This window comes from Mirounga leonina, unplaced genomic scaffold (assembly GCF_011800145.1).
Source record: "Mirounga leonina isolate KUSES-001 unplaced genomic scaffold, KU_Mleo_1.0 Mir_125, whole genome shotgun sequence".
Lineage (NCBI taxonomy): Eukaryota > Metazoa > Chordata > Mammalia > Carnivora > Phocidae > Mirounga > Mirounga leonina.
The window spans coordinates 24,023,485-24,040,185 of NW_023270305.1; the positions used below are offsets into that span (position 1 = coordinate 24,023,485).

Consider the following 16,701-nt stretch of genomic DNA (forward strand, 5'->3'; position numbering starts at 1 on the left):
GCCCAGACTCCTTCCCAGATTTCAGACTCCTATCTCCTACTGCTGCCTGGCACCCCCCAGATGTCTGACATATTTATTGAACTGAATGTGTCCCAGCCTGCTTCAATTCTACCTTCCCACCTCAGTTAATGGTAGCTTTGTTCTTCTAGTTGCCAAAAACCTTGAAGTCATCCTTGACAATTGTTTCTTTTTTTAATTCTTTTTTTAAAAAAAAGATATTTATTTGAGAGAGAGGGAGAGAGAGCGAGCACAAGGGGTGGGGAGGGGCAGAGGGACAAGCAGACTCCCTGCTGAGCACGGAGCCCATCTCGAGTCTTGCTCCAAGGATCACGAGATCATGACCTGAGCCAAAGTCAGACCCTTAACCAACGGAGCCACCCAGGCACCCCGACAATTCTGTTTCTTAAGCCCCATGTTCAGTCTCTCAGCAAATTCGCTATCTCTGATCACTTCTCACCATCTGCACTGCTATCACCTTGACCAAGCTGCCTTCTATTGGGCTAGCCTCTTCACTCCCACTCTTAACCCCTAATTATTCTCAACATGGCAGCCAGAGTGAACCTCTACTCAAACGCTCTACGGGCTCTATTTCTAACGGAAGTCAAAGTCATTACAAGTGATCTGGATCCCATTAAACCTCTGATGGCCTCTCCTATTCTGCCCACGTTCATTCCTCTCCAGGCGCAAATAGCCTCACTGTTCCTCAGATGTACCAAGTGTGCTTCTGCCTCTAGGCTTCTGAGCTGGCCTTTCCCTATGACTTGGCATATTCCTTCCTCAGACACTTGCATGTCTCCTTCCTTCACCTCCTTCAACTCTTTACTTATACGCCACCTTCTCTGCGAGCTGATGCTGATCATCCCATTTATATATATATCATCACCGCATCCCCTACTTTCCCAGTCACCTCGTCCTTTCTTCGTTTATAGCAGTTACCAACATTCTAACGTATATGCTCTTTCTTATTGTCTACATCTCATTAGATTACTAATCTTATTATGATACAGATTTTTGTTTCATTCATTGCTATATTCCTAACATCAGAAGTGTACCTGGAACAGTAAATATTTGTTGAATAGTCAGATGAAATGCTTATAATGCGGTCACTCAAAACCAATTTAAGTGATAGTAAACATCAAAGGAAGCTGGATAGTAAAGAATCAAGAAGTTATGGGGACTTCAGGATGAAATATCAACCTCTTCAAAGATACCTAAAAGCAGGCAAACTTTGAAAACATATCCCTCATAACTTTGGTTACCTTTATTAAGCACCTATTCTGTGAAAGGCATTGGGCTTCACACATATTGTCTTTAAACCTCACAGGAGTCCCCCAGGAGATTATTAGCCTCATGTATTGAGGAGAAACAGAAACTCAGATTATTTAAGTAACTTCTCTAAAGTCACACATCTAGTAAATAATGGAACCAGAATGTGTACACAGATATGTGATTCCAAGGCATCTGCTTATTGTACTCCCCCACAGCGATTCTTTCTTTTCTTGATGAGTCATGAAAGTAGAGAAACTAGCTTCTAAAAAGGACTGTATTTTTTTTTTCTTGCCTCTAATGAGAATCAAGAGTCTTGAAACAATAGAATGTGCATAAGCTTTTTTGGAATTCTCTGGAATCCATGGGAATCTCTCTGCAAAGAGGTAGGCCCCCCGCCCCCCGTCATGGGCTATACCCTAGAGACTTAAGAGCCCTGAATCTGTGATGAGCTAACGTGATTAAAAGAAGTAAAAAAGCAAACCACCCGGTTAAAATTCAAGTGACATTTGAAGAGCAAATTCAGAACCAGGTTGACTAATATCAGTATTAATGTTATTTACCTATAGCTCTTAAATTGATTACCTAGAATGTACTCAATAATACATAATTGGATTTCAGTGGCCTACAAATGGAATTTGTACAAATTAATGATTTTGTGTTTTTAAAGCAGGGGCTGGGGGGCGGGGAACCACACATAAATTTTAGCTAGTCCTGAGAGCAGTCCTCCATACACCAGGAATCCGAGTCCCTTGTCTCAGGCACGAACTGGCACAGGACGCTGGCTAAGTCATCTCACTGCTCCAGGCCTCGCTTGCTCCAATTTTTAAATAAGGGTATTGGATTGCTAAGTTTTTCATCAATTTTTACATTCTGTAGTTCATCATGAATGACCTCACATTAAAAAAATTCTTTACAGTATATAACCGCAAACTGTATCTTTTTATGCCAAGCCTAGAAAGAATTGCTAAACGTCAGGCTGCCATATTCTAACAGGTCTCGATAAAACTTGTCTGTCAAGGCATTGTGGTATCTTAACTTTATAGACTGCAAATGCCTCCTTGGCCCTTTGAAACTTCATCTGGGTGACACCCAAGGTCGCTAAAGTACTAATTTTCATCCCAAGGACCTCCCACTCACTACAGTCCTAGGGCTTGAGACAGAAGGAAATACTGAACTTTCCATATATATAATATGATCCAGGAAACAGTGCCTCCAAAGCAAGACCATGATAAAGAACAAACTATTTCTATACGGAAAGCACAAGCTAAGAGGAGAATGGCGACTGATATTGAAAGGGGTGCCTTCTAAAATAAACACGTACAAAAATGATACATTTGTGGACTATGTAAGGCATTTTTCTTTATTATTTTTCGGTTTATCTTAGTAATGCCAGAAAAATAACAGCCATTATTGTCACTTTAAATGCAAACCAAATACTGCTGCACACAGAGTACAAAGATTACCTACGAACATGGTTAGGTACAAAGGCCATATTAGATGTATAGACTGCACTTTGTTTTTACATCAGAGTAAGACTGACAGAGCAATTTTTTGGACAATTATTTTAGCAAATATACCGTGCTACTAAACAAAGGCAAATACACACACACACACACACACATATATACACAAATACGTTTCAACTGAAGTTATACATGTCACTTTGACAAAGGCTTCTTCTCTGGTGAATTTCACCAGATATTTGCACCCCAAGGTCCCCTGCCCTGATCCCGCCCCCAAATGCTGACTTGATCTGAAGAAAAAAATTAGAGATGTTCTTAATTAAAGGCACATTTGGCAGCTACTGAAAGTGGCATGCATCTGACACAGGTGCACTGTCCCTAAAGCCACACCCCATGTGACTTCCGTCCTCTGCATCTTGTTTCTTTGAGTGGTAGTCCAAGGTGATCCACCTTTAGCTAACTTGCTTTATAATTCTGCAGCAATTGGCTATTTAATGCACTATTTTCATTAAAGGCAAAGGGAAATTTGCTCACAGTCGACAGAAAATGCACTTTACGGTGTCAAAAATGGAAAATAAGGCATGAAACTTACAAAACAAGTTACAAGTGCTTTTGTTTAGATTTATCATCTAGACTTCATGCTTCTTAACTAGAGCTCAAAATATTTCACTGGCTCATGTATAAGGGATTATGAAATGATTTTAAGTTAGTAAGGAGATGTTTCAAAAGAAAAATACTGAATAAATAAACGAAGTCATCACTTTCCCTTATAAATAATTCTACTGCATAATTCTTTCAGCCAAACCGGTATTAACCTGGCGATGTTTCTTTTACTGGTAAAGATTAACGTGCAACAGGACCTACACTTGTACAACAGCCATACAATATAGGTTAGAAGAATAAGTGAGCCTACCCATAGCAGCAGAATACCAAGAAATAAATGGCTAGATTTCTTTCTTTCTAAATCAGGAGGAAATAAAAGGTCTTCCCCAATACATATACAACACTAACAAACTGGGAACCTCTCCCTCCCTTTCCATGATTTGTTTTGCCGAGCCACTTAAAACTGAATTTAAGCTATCATTAAAAGGGTGAAATACATGACCTAAGTAAGCTAAACTTGAGAATTAAGATCATGGTCATAGATAACCAGCTAAGTTTTGGTTTGTGTAACTTTCAATTTGTGGAAAAACCCATAAAGGAAGAATTTAGAACCATAATATAGCTTCCGAGTGAAACAGTACTTTTTCACTAGACTGTTGTGTTGATGGTAGTTTTTAGTGTGGCGTGCTCTTTCCTAAATTCATATCTATTAGCACATTCTTGAGCTGTTAGAGCATGGTATCCCACTAAACACATAACTTGATACCCAACAACCTTTAATTAAGCAAACTTTTAATGCCTGTATACTTCCTGATAAGTTTGTACTCTTAAAATACATCAGGACGGCTGGGAACAGTCAATTATCTGTCTTTCAATAAACTTAGAAACATACACTTATCTGTTCCTGTTTTAAAAAGTGCTTAGATGTGAAAAGCCTCCCTTTCTATTGTTATTGTTTATCAGCCCACTTAAGTATATTCAACCTTGAAATGTTTTTATTTTGTGATCCGAGGATAATGAATCTTCTAAGAACATTTCCATTTCTAAAAGAAATGTCCCATATTTTGGAATGTGGTTTAGAAATAGTCATGCCGCACTGACTGTCTTGTAATGTCCCGGATTCAAAAGCAGAATTTTGTGGTGATGCAGTTCTCTTCTCAGCCACTTCTTGTCCCTGAATAAGTATATTTTAGTTACTACAAAGAATAAATTTGTCAGCTAGTTAATGTTTCCCGTATGAAGAAGGCAAGGATACAGTTTTCTCACCTCCGTTTAAGGGCATCCAATTGGGATTTTTTCTAATGAGTTACCACTGCAGAAAATATTTTTACCCAAAATGTCAACTTCAGAATAAAAATATCCTCTATCCACAATGCTGATGCACAGTGAAGTGGTCTCCTAGAGCCACTGGGGTAGGAGAATGGTCCCCTTTGGGATAAGTAGGATTAGAACTCCAATTCTGAGCTTTTCCTCTTTAAAAGATCAGGCGGGTTGAAAAGCATTATTGAAGGCTAACGCACTGGCCAGAGAGATATTGAACGGGCTCCAATGTGACGTCTCAGGTTCTCATTTGGAGTGGGGTACGGGGTAATTAAAAAGAGAAGTGATCAATAAGACATATAAACGGAAATCCTAGGGAAAATGAGGCCGATCTAATAAAAAGTCATGGGGGATTCCGGAATGTGTATTATGATTAATTGCAGCAACACTAGTAAGTAGGCTTAGATGAACACTTGTTGAATGAATGGTCTTATGGACACTTTGTATACAAGAGTGGATTTGAAATTAATTTTTGGGGAGACTTTTAAAAGGAGACATTTTACAAAGAGAAAAATGGCTACCATAACAGGAATGGTACAGGTATTAAACAAAAAAGGGCTCAACTCTAACAAATAAATAACAAAGGATATGATAGGATGGATTGCTTAATGATGATGCAATCAACATTCTGGTCTCAAAGGACTATATACTGTACTACTGGGATGTACATTTAATGCTCTAATAAATATCACAGGAAATTATTAAAGTACTAGTTTCCACCATGGTGCAGCACGTCTACAGATGTCTCTAATGGCATGGTTAACAGAACTGCTGAGATGTCGCTTCATTATTGTGAGGACACATGCAGATACTGATGGACTGATGACTCTCTAATGATGGAATACTACACATTGCACAGACATTGTAGTGGAGATTAATAAAACTTTTTCTCTTTGACAAGTTGCATGCATTTCAGTCACGGTATTGGTTAGACTCCGAAGATCAGTACATAGGTTTAATGAATAATCTGTATTATGATACTAATGATGTAGGCAGATGTTCTATTATGAATAGTTTTGATAGAGCAAAGACCTCAAGCAGGGTAGAATGTTTAATATAAACTAACAAACTGTATACACGTTGCCTAGGAAATTAAAAAACTTCCAAAGTTCTGCTTAAAAGATACCCATCCTATTCTAACCCAATTTTTTCCTACATGCCAAACTGTAACTTTAGATCATTCTTTAAGATGAATACATACATCCAGAACTAGAAACCAAGGCGTACCACAATACGTGCTTTTATGCTTAGTGTTTGCATGTGTGTGTGTGTGTGTGCGCTTCAACTGAAAGAAATAAGAATCAACCATTTTCTCCATATAATAATTTAATATATGCCAGCCAAACAAAGTATTTGTATCTTTATTCAATTAAATTAAAACAGACCATAACATTCACTATATACACATGATTTCGGCAATGCAAGGTAATTCTAGATACGCTGATTACTCAACTATCAGTAAAACGTGACCGTGTCAGCGACGCCCAGCAAGCGCTCCTTTTCACACCGGGTGACTGCGTTTCCGGAGTCTGGGCGGAGGGACAGCTATGGGCCATGACACGGATTATCAGTAAACTTTTGTGGGAGAAGGGGGGAAAGTAACAACCTAGCACAGATTAACAGTCTCCTAAGTGTAAATCGTATACTTGACAGTTACATTTTTAAAAAAGTTCTTGTCACCTTAATGACACACAGCTTCTCTCGTTTGAAGGCAATACCACCACGTTTTGTTTGTGTAGGGGGGGTGGGGGAATGCTCTTAAAATCAGTATAATTACTCCTAAAAACAAAAAAGAAAGAAAGAAAGAAAGAAAACAAGAACGAAAAGAACAAAAAGACCACAAGTACCTCTTTGGTGCAGCCTCGGTACCCATCCCTTCACTGTGACAGTCTGGAAACAGGGCGGCCGCAGTGCTGGGCCCGGGCTCCAGAGCTCAGGCGCCACAGCCACTCCTCACGGGCCTCGGAACGACTTCTAAGAAAATATTTTAAAGTAGGACGAGTAAAAGCAAAGGAAAACAAAGGAGATATGAAGATCCCTGTTTAAGATTTCTTTTTAAAAAGTGCATATTTTGAATTACAAGAGCTGTCATCATGTGGGCCTGCTGGACACTGGACTGTGTTTTCCATCCCTTTAATGATCAAGATCACTTCACAAAAAGGGGACTCCTGCCTCTTGGCTGGAAGAAGTCCCTCTCCTCGATCTTCAGGTGCAATCAGTTGTCCAACTCCTCTAGATCGGTCTTCCCAGATTCGAAACGAATACCATTTTCACGTATAATTACGTCTTGGGTAAGGTTCGTTGTCTTACGCTGCATCCTGAAGTAGAGTCGGTAGTGTTGGGAGCTGTCGTTTCAACCCCCCCACGCCGGCTCGCTCAGTGCGCCCATCGCCAGCACTGGGTCTGCGGCCAGCAAAACGTCCGTCCTGGAACAGAGCGACTCAGGAGGAGTGGGCGTTCTCCAACAGCGGTGGTCCATCTCTGTGCATGGATGGGTGCGTGTGCTCCCTTTTATAAGTTTTTGGAGGGAGTTTAGGGATATGTTGAGAAGTGCTTTGTCGTGGAGGAACAGGCGGCCCAGTGATGGAAGGAAGGTCCACTTCTTGTGTCAATGGTGGCGACGGCAGATGCCTTCTTGTGCCATGGGGAGACGGTGTTTGAGGAGGAGGTGGTGTAAAAGGGGAAGGGCTGTTTGGGAAGAAGGCATTGCCATGATCGCTTTTTTTGCCCAAAGGGGGAGGCTGGAGATGTAGCGGGGAGCTGGAGAAAACATCAGGTGTCCTCACAGGTTCTCGCGGTGGTAATAAGGGAGGGCTCTCAGGAGGGTCTGATATAGAGGTCCGGTCTGATATTGAGTATCGTGGTGAATAGGCTTTGGATGTGGGCTGCCTAGGAGGAATCGCTGGGGGGCTGTCCAAATGCTTAGACATAATCTAACACAAATGAGAAAAAGAATAAAACACAAATTTATTAGCAATTTATGTAGTACTGTGAACACGTTAAGAATTAAGTTGGGGTTTTCAAACACACTATTGGTAGGGCCCTAGGTGTGGATCAGGGAGTTTTGCCGTATGTTTTAAATGGGGGATTATGCCCATTTATTAGATTTTTTTTTCTAAGTTTTTATTTTTCTCAGAATTTTGTTGTTTGCTACTGCTTACCTATCAGTCAACCTAATGTAAAATCATTTGTGACTTAACATAAGTTCATCTTATAATTTTAAACTTACTATATTAACATTTTATGATGTTCTGCAAAGTGTCTTGACTTGTCCAGGTGCTCTGCTCTCCGCACACTCAGAACCACTAAATCAAGTTAACGGTTGACAAAGAAAGAAGCTTAAACAAGTGGAAAAAATGGCTATTATAAGCCTTTAAGGTCTCTTCCAACCCAGAACTGTCGTGCAAATCCCATTTAAAAGCATGTCAGATTTACTATTAAGGGCTCAGATAGGTAATGTTTAAGTTTTACTTAAAATGTGCTTTCGTATAAAGCTTCACACTTTGCTTCTTTCTCTTTCTCTGTATAGTCTCTGCTTGAGACATTCTTCTTTACAGATTAAACTTGTTTATTCCTTGACAGGACCCATAATTTAGATTTATAAGGGTTTTGAAAATATACCAAAAAAACTACGTTCAGAAGAAAGGAAATAAACATTACTTCAGGGTAAATCCATATCTAGTCCTCGTCTATACTCTGTTAGACTCAGCTACCCTGAAGTGTTAGCCTAATCCTGTGGGAACTAAACTAGACACGGGGGCATGATTATAATGTAACCGTAATGACTCCACTGTCCGGATGACAGGACTCCCTACTTACCTTAGACGGCGAAGATTCGGCGGGGGCAGATTCCGGCCGTCTTCGTGGAGGAACAGGAGGGGGGAGGGGCACTTCATCAGTGCCCTTGGTTAAACTTATAGACGATACTGAAGCAGATCCTGTAGGATGTTACATTTTTTTAAAAAGTTCACAGGAATTTTATTTCATCTATTAATCCTGAAAAGGCTTAGCTGGAAAGTGCTTATATTTATTAAAAGAAACGTACAGAATTATCAAAAGCAGTTCAATAAACCAATACACAACAGTATTTCCTTGATTAAAGCAAACTGCTATAAAAGCATGCAGAAATTTCTTAGCAGAATTTTCAGGAAAAAAAAAAAAACCTGCCTAAGATATTCGTTATTTTGCTTCTTGAACAAAATAACATTCCCACTGTTAATCTATTACTGGAATTTTTTTATTTGGATATGATTCTCAGGTATCTGGGAGAAACAGCAAACTACTAAAAACTTTTGGAATGGTAATTTTGTTAAGCTTTTGTGATGGGCTCATTTTCTTTCTCTGACTTTATTAGTATAGAATTTCCCTGCCCTTACTGGATAGTCCTTGGGATTAGTTTCTGATCTTAACGGCTCTCCCCAGGTAGTCTCTCGAAGGATGCCAGGGAGAGAATCTCATGTCCAGGGGAGGGGTCTCTCCTCACTTTGCTTAGGTATAGACTGGCTCCTTGGCGGGTGAGCAAAATCAGGTTCATCATACTCTAACCCAAAAATTTTAATTGTGATGGAGCTATTTAAGATGACGGAGGCAGCCCTGATAAAAACAGAAATTACACTAGAATCTAGTGAACCCGATTTAAGAATAAGTTGATGAACTGGCACAAAAAAGGTAAGTAAAGTTTCTAATCAGAACTTATCCTATAGACATTTATGATGACAAGGGCATAATATAGGCATAAAGTAATTACATTATTTAAAGACAACATTTATGTAAGTTGTTAGTTTATGCGCAGTATAAAAAAGATATGAAAAAATACATAGATGATCATTCAGAATTATACTTGGCAGGTTCTTGTTTTCCTTTAAGTATCAACAGCTTTTATTTTGTCAATTAGAAGTTATAACAATATAGAACTTAAAGAGTACTTTGTGTACTGATACTCAAATGAGCAGCATTTGGATCACCTACCTTTTTTCTTAAGAGACTACATAGTAAATTAATTTAGCTTATAACTCATGTTTTCCATCATATACATTTTGAAATCATTTGTATGAAGGACAGCAAAACCACTAATCTATTAGCTTAAAACTTATGGAATCATTTGGTGAATTGTTAGTTGACTTTAAAAATAAAAGCAAACGTCTACAGTGGAACTTTATTTTGCTCAACAGTGATGACTATTTAGGCCATATAAGTTAAGTGGTTACAGTGATAAGACAGTTCTTCTAAAGTCAAGTAACAGTCATTTGCCTAGAGTCTGTGCCATCGCCAGGCTAAATGTATCTGGTGGTTTGGATACCGCGGTAGCTGCTAGCATTCCCACAGGCGCATGCATGCTCTTGCTGGTTTCTTTTTAAAGTTGAGCATTAAAATATATTTAGAACTCTATAGTTGGAAAAGAGAAATGGTTAAATGTGGAAGTCACCCATATAATGTTCTTTTGAAAGAGAAAACAGGTTTTACAAAAAGCATGAAAAGTGTCTAAGTTGAAGCAAATCATGTCTGATCAGAAGACAGCCCAAGTGAAGCCCTGACGTCTACGACGTTGCAAGCAAGGGACCAAGGCTGCCAGGCCCAAGAAGAGTTTTAGCAGGGAAGAGGACACTTGGTTTAATTTTTAAAGCCAAAGCAAGAATTAGGAGTCTTAAACCAAATATACTAACTTGGGCCATGGGGCAGTGAAACTTGGATAAAGATGGTATCGCTGCCTGTGAAAGGAAACAAGAAAGAGTAGATTGTTTTTCTTTCATTGATAAATTCAACTCATCTGTAAAAATGCATTTATGATAAAAATGTCATTTTTGTCATTCTAATTGTAAAGAATGGTACAACAGTCTTTAGTAAAAGCACATGACTTCTTACTTTTGAGAAAAATAAAGAACTAAATTGAGCTAATATACTGGGAATTTTGAAGATTTTCTTTTAGATTCACTACCTGATGTCATAATAAGTAAATGAAAAGCATTCATGGGAAAACTAAAATATCCTCTATTAGTGGAAGACTTTAAACAAAAAAATGTCTAAACCCAATTCAAGCCAAGAATTCAGCGGGACATAGAGAAATATGTCATTTAGTAAAGGTTATTTTGAAAACTCAAATGTGTGAAATAAGTAGTAAATGATGAATTTATGTTATGTCAATTGAAAAATAAAAGGGAATTTCTTACTAATATTATTATTATATACTTTTCAAAATATTCTTACAGCGTATATTCTTGGCGCAAAATAGTTACAGCTTTGGCTACTACAAAACAAGCCTGAGAGTGATAGAGCCTTTTCCTTCCATATTCTTGAACACTTAAATCAATAAATATCTGGCACTTAGACACATTTTATACTGGAAACTCCCTGACAAATCTAGAATGTTTAATTTCAACAGTATTAATTCTTCTAAGAAAAAGAACTGAAAGCCCTATAGGCCAAAGCCCCAAGAGCATTAAAGGAGAAAACTGAGACTAGAGGCTAAGTGATCTGTACTGGTTCTAAGTCAACAGAGTTGCTGATGTGACCCTGCTTCCTATTACACAGACTGAAGCGGTAATATCCAAGAGACAAAAATAATTCCTGTAGCACTAGTCTGAGCTGACTTTTCAAAAAAATTCAGGTTCCTCTCTCTCTTTTTGCACAACAGACCATCACTCAGTTTGGACCACTGTTTTTTTCTAGTTGCTTTGGTCAGAACAAGGATAATTTTATGTTCCAGGTGCAGTTGGCAAGACTATTAATGTGACTGCTATTTATATAGATACACATAGCCCCAATTTCCAGCAATCTATCCCATTAATCTCCTTTCCTTATGCATTGGTACTTATATGGAGGCCATGGTCACCATGGGTAGCAATCCAGCTAATTCTACTAAGTTATCTCTCAGAAGATTAAAATTGATTTTTATACTCCTTGATAGTAAATGAAGCTGTTACTCTGTCAATGATTCACTCCACTATTTATTAGGCATCTATGATGGAACAAGGGTTAAAGGGGTATTTACCTCTAGCGCTTACCTACTTAGGTTTTTTTTCCACTTTTCTTGGAAAGGAAATAAATATGCCTCCTGGAGATTAGCCTCAAGAACATGCTAGTACACTTAGTATAATATGGGAATAAAATAAAAACACAAAGCTTATGACACCTACAAACTGCAGGCTTTTAGAAAGACTTGTTATCCCAGGGCACCTGGGTGGCTCAGTTGGTTAAGTGACTGCCTTCGGCTCATGTCATGATCCTGGAGTCCCTGGATCGAGTCCCACCTCGGGCTCCCTGCTCAGCAGGGAGTCTGCTTCTCCTGACCCTCCTCCCTCTCATGCTCTCTGTCTCTCATTGTCTCTCTCACAAATAAATAAAATCTTAAAAAAAAAATAAATAAATAAAAAAATAAATAAAAACACAAAGCTTATGACAGCTACAAACTGCAGGCTTTTAGAAAGACTTGTTATCCCTACGCATATACACCTGTACATACACAGACTTGGCTTTGATCGTCTTTATATGTATGGCACAGGCTTAGATTTGTGTGTTTGGTAAGTTAAGGGCACTTTTCTGATTTGTCATTTTAAATGAATTTCTTGGCCTCTAATTAAGAACTATATACCAGAAATTCTATACTAGCTAGGTAGTGAACAAATTTACTGATAAGGACTTAGGAGTGAAGCCCAATTAATTAAAAAAGTAGTACTAATTTGTTAGGTATAAAGCCCGGACAAAAGATCAGTGGTTCTCAATCTTGGCTACGCATTTCAATCCCTCTGGAAAGCTTTAAAAAAAAAAAATAAATAAAATACTGGTTCTTAGTGTCCGTACCAGTCTAATTGAAGTGTGGGCGGGGCATATGGGTAGCTGGTTGTTTTTTTAAGCTTCCCAGGGGATCATACTGTATAGTCAGGATTGAAACCCTGTTGAAGATACTTTCCAATTTATAACAGTCATTCTTGAAAATAGGAACAAGCCTTTTCCTATAGAAAAAAATTCTACAAATCACGAATAACTTCTTAAACTCACAAAAGCCTGTTAAATGCAAATATACCTGAGATTAGAAACTAAGCATCTACAACAATCTTCTATGAAGAAAAGCCTTGCATTCTAGCTTGAAATGCTTGGCATACATCTTTTCTGGTCAAAGCTTCCTCTCCTGAGGGCTAGAGCCGAAGCTCATGGGCAGCACAAGACCAGGTGGGACCTCTGGCTCCCTTTCGTGACCTGGCAATCTTCAAACAGGAAGGCATGTAGAGCACTTCTTCCTCCTCTCCACCTTGTGATGGCAGCAGAAACAAAACAGCAAGCTGGGTGGTCTCTCCCCTCGTCATGGTGACTGTCTTCACCACCTCAAAGGTGGAGCTGGCCAGGGCAAGGTGTGGAGCAGGGCTGAGTGGGAGGAGGGTCTATGTAGCAACACTAAGGGGTTGGCCAGTTTCCTTACCTCTGTCCTCACCACAAAGCTTCCCATGACCACTCTTGCCCATTCTGTGGTCACCTTTGTGTAAACTTCCACAGCACTGTGTCTTCACCACTCATTTAGCATTTTGCTGAGCCCTTATGTATCTTCTCTGGTAAAGCTTGCAATCTTACTGAGAGTGAAAAATAAACATAGTACAAAGAGAATCATGGCATTTAACAATGGTTAAAGCACCGAACTATGATTTTCTTTGTACTACGATTATTTTTCATCTCTCAGTAAGATTATGAGCTTTACCAGAGAAGATGTGATGTATAAGTGCTTGGCAAGGAATGAGATATGCAACAGATACTGGCTGATTAATTAATTATGGTTTTAAAGTAAACTGTTTTGAAAGACAAAACTATAAGAAGCAAAAAAGCACTATTATAAGTGATCAAAAATCGAACTTTGCCTTTTGAAAAACTTAGGCAATGGAATTTTCTGCTGTTTTGTATTGAGTGGAGTATGTTCAGATGATATAAGAATGTAGGCCCAGCAGCGCTTTCCTGACAGGCTCTGAGGACGTAGGAACTCTCACTGGGCAACACAGTGGGCAAGCTGGGAGCTCTGGTGACCCTCACAGTCCTAGCAGGTCTGTTAAGCAGAGGTGGGGTCATCAGCAACTGAGGACCTTGACGACACAAAGGCCATGGGTAAGTTTTAAGGGACTGAGCATACAGATGGTTTTATATTATGCTGGCTTCTCTGATTTCAAAATCAGTTATTTTCAGTATTTACTAAGAGCAAAGGGAACAGTAACAGGAATTTTCTTTATCACAAAGAAAGCGAAATTGAGAAAACCCTCCAAGCTAAGCTTGCAAAGCCTAACTTCTGGAACAGTGGTTTCTCCACCTTCCAGCTGTTAAATACTGTTCCCCTGCCACGTAGGGACAGGGCACTGCATCCAGAATGATTCCTTCTTCCCTCTGTGACTAACTGCTTTAAAGATTCAGCACTAGTAGGCAATGTTAATGTGCTTATCTCCTGTTTTTCCCACCTCTTCCATTTTTAGCTACTTTTTAAACTGAGAGAAGTACAATTTGCAATTGATAGCTTTCATGTGATTTCAATAATTTATTTATGCGGGAATCTTTATAATATAGACCACAGCTATCTGCACTAAGGAAAAAAAACCCTGCAAACAGTTAAATAGGTCAGAATTAATAATGATTTTAGGTTGGGTATACTGCAAAAAGTGCTGGTTTTATTACTTAATTTTAGAGGGTTTATGAATTGGGGAAAATAAGTGGAATTTTTTTTTTTTACCTGGTGTTTACTTGAACTTACCAAAAATATCTGGTAGCTTAATATGTATATAACGTGACCCCATAATCCCCAGTAGCCAAATAAAGCCAAGATGTAGTAATTCTCAAAACAAACACACTTTAGGTGGTAAAAAGACAAGACAAACTGCTGGGTAACTATGAATGTATGTACAACACAGGAATAAATAAATAGGATTCTGGACCAAATCTCAAAATAATACACCTCCAAAAATAATTTTAAGTCAATTTTTGTTAAAAAGTTAGATTGTCTGAGTTGGAAGAAACCTTAAAAATCTAGCTGGATCCCCAGAAGGCACAGAAAGTCTTTTATCTAAAATCAGAAAGTTCACTAGCAGACTGAGATCCCAAACCGGATTCCTAACTCCTAGGTCACCCGCTTCTCGACCTCCTTCCCCACAGTAACGACATGCTGTCTCTCAGGATTGGATTCTGTTCTGTCAGATAGCAGCATAGGATTTGATCTGCACACTGAGCTTAGACAGCCAATGGGAAGAGCACGTGGAAGTGGCTGAGAGGGGTAAAGGTGATGGGATTCAAGTTTTGATTTAATACTGAACAAACGGAAAGAGGTCGTGTGTTCTTAGAGCTCTAAAGCTCCACGTGGAATTGACTAGAAAATGAGTGGAAGCAGGGTGACCTACATATCAAAGGCAGCCTCTTCAAAGGGCTGGAGCTGAGCTGTAGTGTTTGGAAGTCACTAGCCATATGTGGATTGATAAGCACGTGAATGTGGCTAGTCTGAGTTGAGGTGTGCTGTAAGTGTGAAATGCATACTGGATTTTGATGATTTAGAACAAAAAAGAGAATGCCAAATAGCTCAATAAATTTTTGTCTTGAGTTCATGTTGCAATGATAATATTGCAATTTAACACACTAAGTTAAATAAAATATATTATTAAAATTAATTTCACCTAATTCTTTTTGCTTTTCTAAACGTGGCTGTAGAACACTTAAAGTACACATGTGGCTCACATTATATTTCTACTAGACAGCCCTGATCTAGAAATAAGAAAGGAAGGAGGAACAGTATGCAGTCTGTGAGATCTGTATGGCTGGGCTTGAACAAGCACAGGCGGTGTATTAGCGGGCGCTATGCAGCAATCCCCCAGGTGGTATAGACCAAGAAAGGGTTAAGTAGGAGTTTAAACTGGATACTTGCTGTGAAACTTGAAGCCTACAGAGTTTGGTGGAAAGGCAACGATGTACTGAGCAGTATTCAAATATAGTAATTCTGGGGGCAGCTAATTTGAAGCACCTGACAATCCTTGCAGATTTGAGGAGTTCTCTTTGTTTCCTCTAGGTAAGAGGAACGCACGTTAAATTCACCCGTTGAAAACAAATGCGCAAATCAAGTTTAAATTACCAATTTCGTCCCCAGGCCTTGTGGTAAAGTATAATAAATTTAAAGAGGGCTATTCCAACAGGTTTTTAAAAATCGTTAAGTTGCTGGAGTTTAGAATTTGCTTTATATTTTTATAATAATATCTTTTGAAATGGTATTTGTCTACAAATTCACAAAAAATAAAAAAGTTATATAGATTCTTTTTCACCTCTAGCACATATAATAAATACTAGCAATTACTTTAAAGCACTTAAAATGTTAGCACCTACTTGAGTGAAAAGGGCTCGAATGATCGGAATCAAAAACGCTGCAAACATCTGTGGTACTAGAAGCACCAGAAGCAGGAGGAGGTGTTAACGGTGTTCTTGGAGAGTTTGGTGCAGATGCCGTACTTTCTGTTTCACTTTCAGGGATCCTACTATAACTAATTTTCCTTGGCTCCTGCTGCAGAGGTGTGGGATGTCTCATGGTACCTGGTCTTGGGTTTGATGGACGAACACCAGGAGATTTTAGGGGATAGCTATATTTTTTTGGCTGTAGACATATCAAAAGAAACACAATATTTACAACACCATAACAGAAAGGAAGGTTTTTCTTTATATGCCTGGTAAAACTCAGCTAATACCTAGGAAAACCATAAAAACCATAAACCATTACTAAAGAAGTTATATAATGATTAAAATCAAAGTGCGCAAGTTAAAATATTAACATCCCATTTCCATAAAGCCTTGGCTATCTAAAATATTAGGCAATGAATTTCTTTAAATAGCTGAGTCTTAGTCCTAAAAATACCAGAGTATTTATCTTAATATTTTTGAATGAAATCTTTCTAAGATATGCTGTAAATTTCTCTGGTTTTTTAAACAGACCTTGTTGAACTAATTTAACCTTGCTGGAAAAGCCAGGATCATTATTATGAACGATGATACCTTACGATGCTGTAATACTGTGATGTTGGAATCGTTTGAGCTATTTACAAATGCATTA

At 38.6% G+C, this 16,701-nt stretch overlaps 1 protein-coding gene across 1 annotated transcript in view; it reads right to left on the reverse strand.

Moving 5' to 3' along the window:
• Positions 1-5,968: 5,968 nt before the first annotated feature.
• Positions 5,969-16,701, reverse strand: part of SOS1 (SOS Ras/Rac guanine nucleotide exchange factor 1) — a 142,590-nt gene continuing 131,857 nt past the window's right edge. The window contains exons 20-23 of the mRNA XM_035000964.1: positions 15,984-16,248; positions 10,319-10,363; positions 8,475-8,593; positions 5,969-7,588 (exon numbers count right to left, since the gene is read on the reverse strand). Of these exons, the coding sequence (XP_034856855.1) occupies positions 7,097-7,588; positions 8,475-8,593; positions 10,319-10,363; positions 15,984-16,248 (921 nt within the window). The 3' untranslated portion in view covers positions 5,969-7,096. The remainder of the gene's footprint in view (positions 7,589-8,474; positions 8,594-10,318; positions 10,364-15,983; positions 16,249-16,701) is intronic.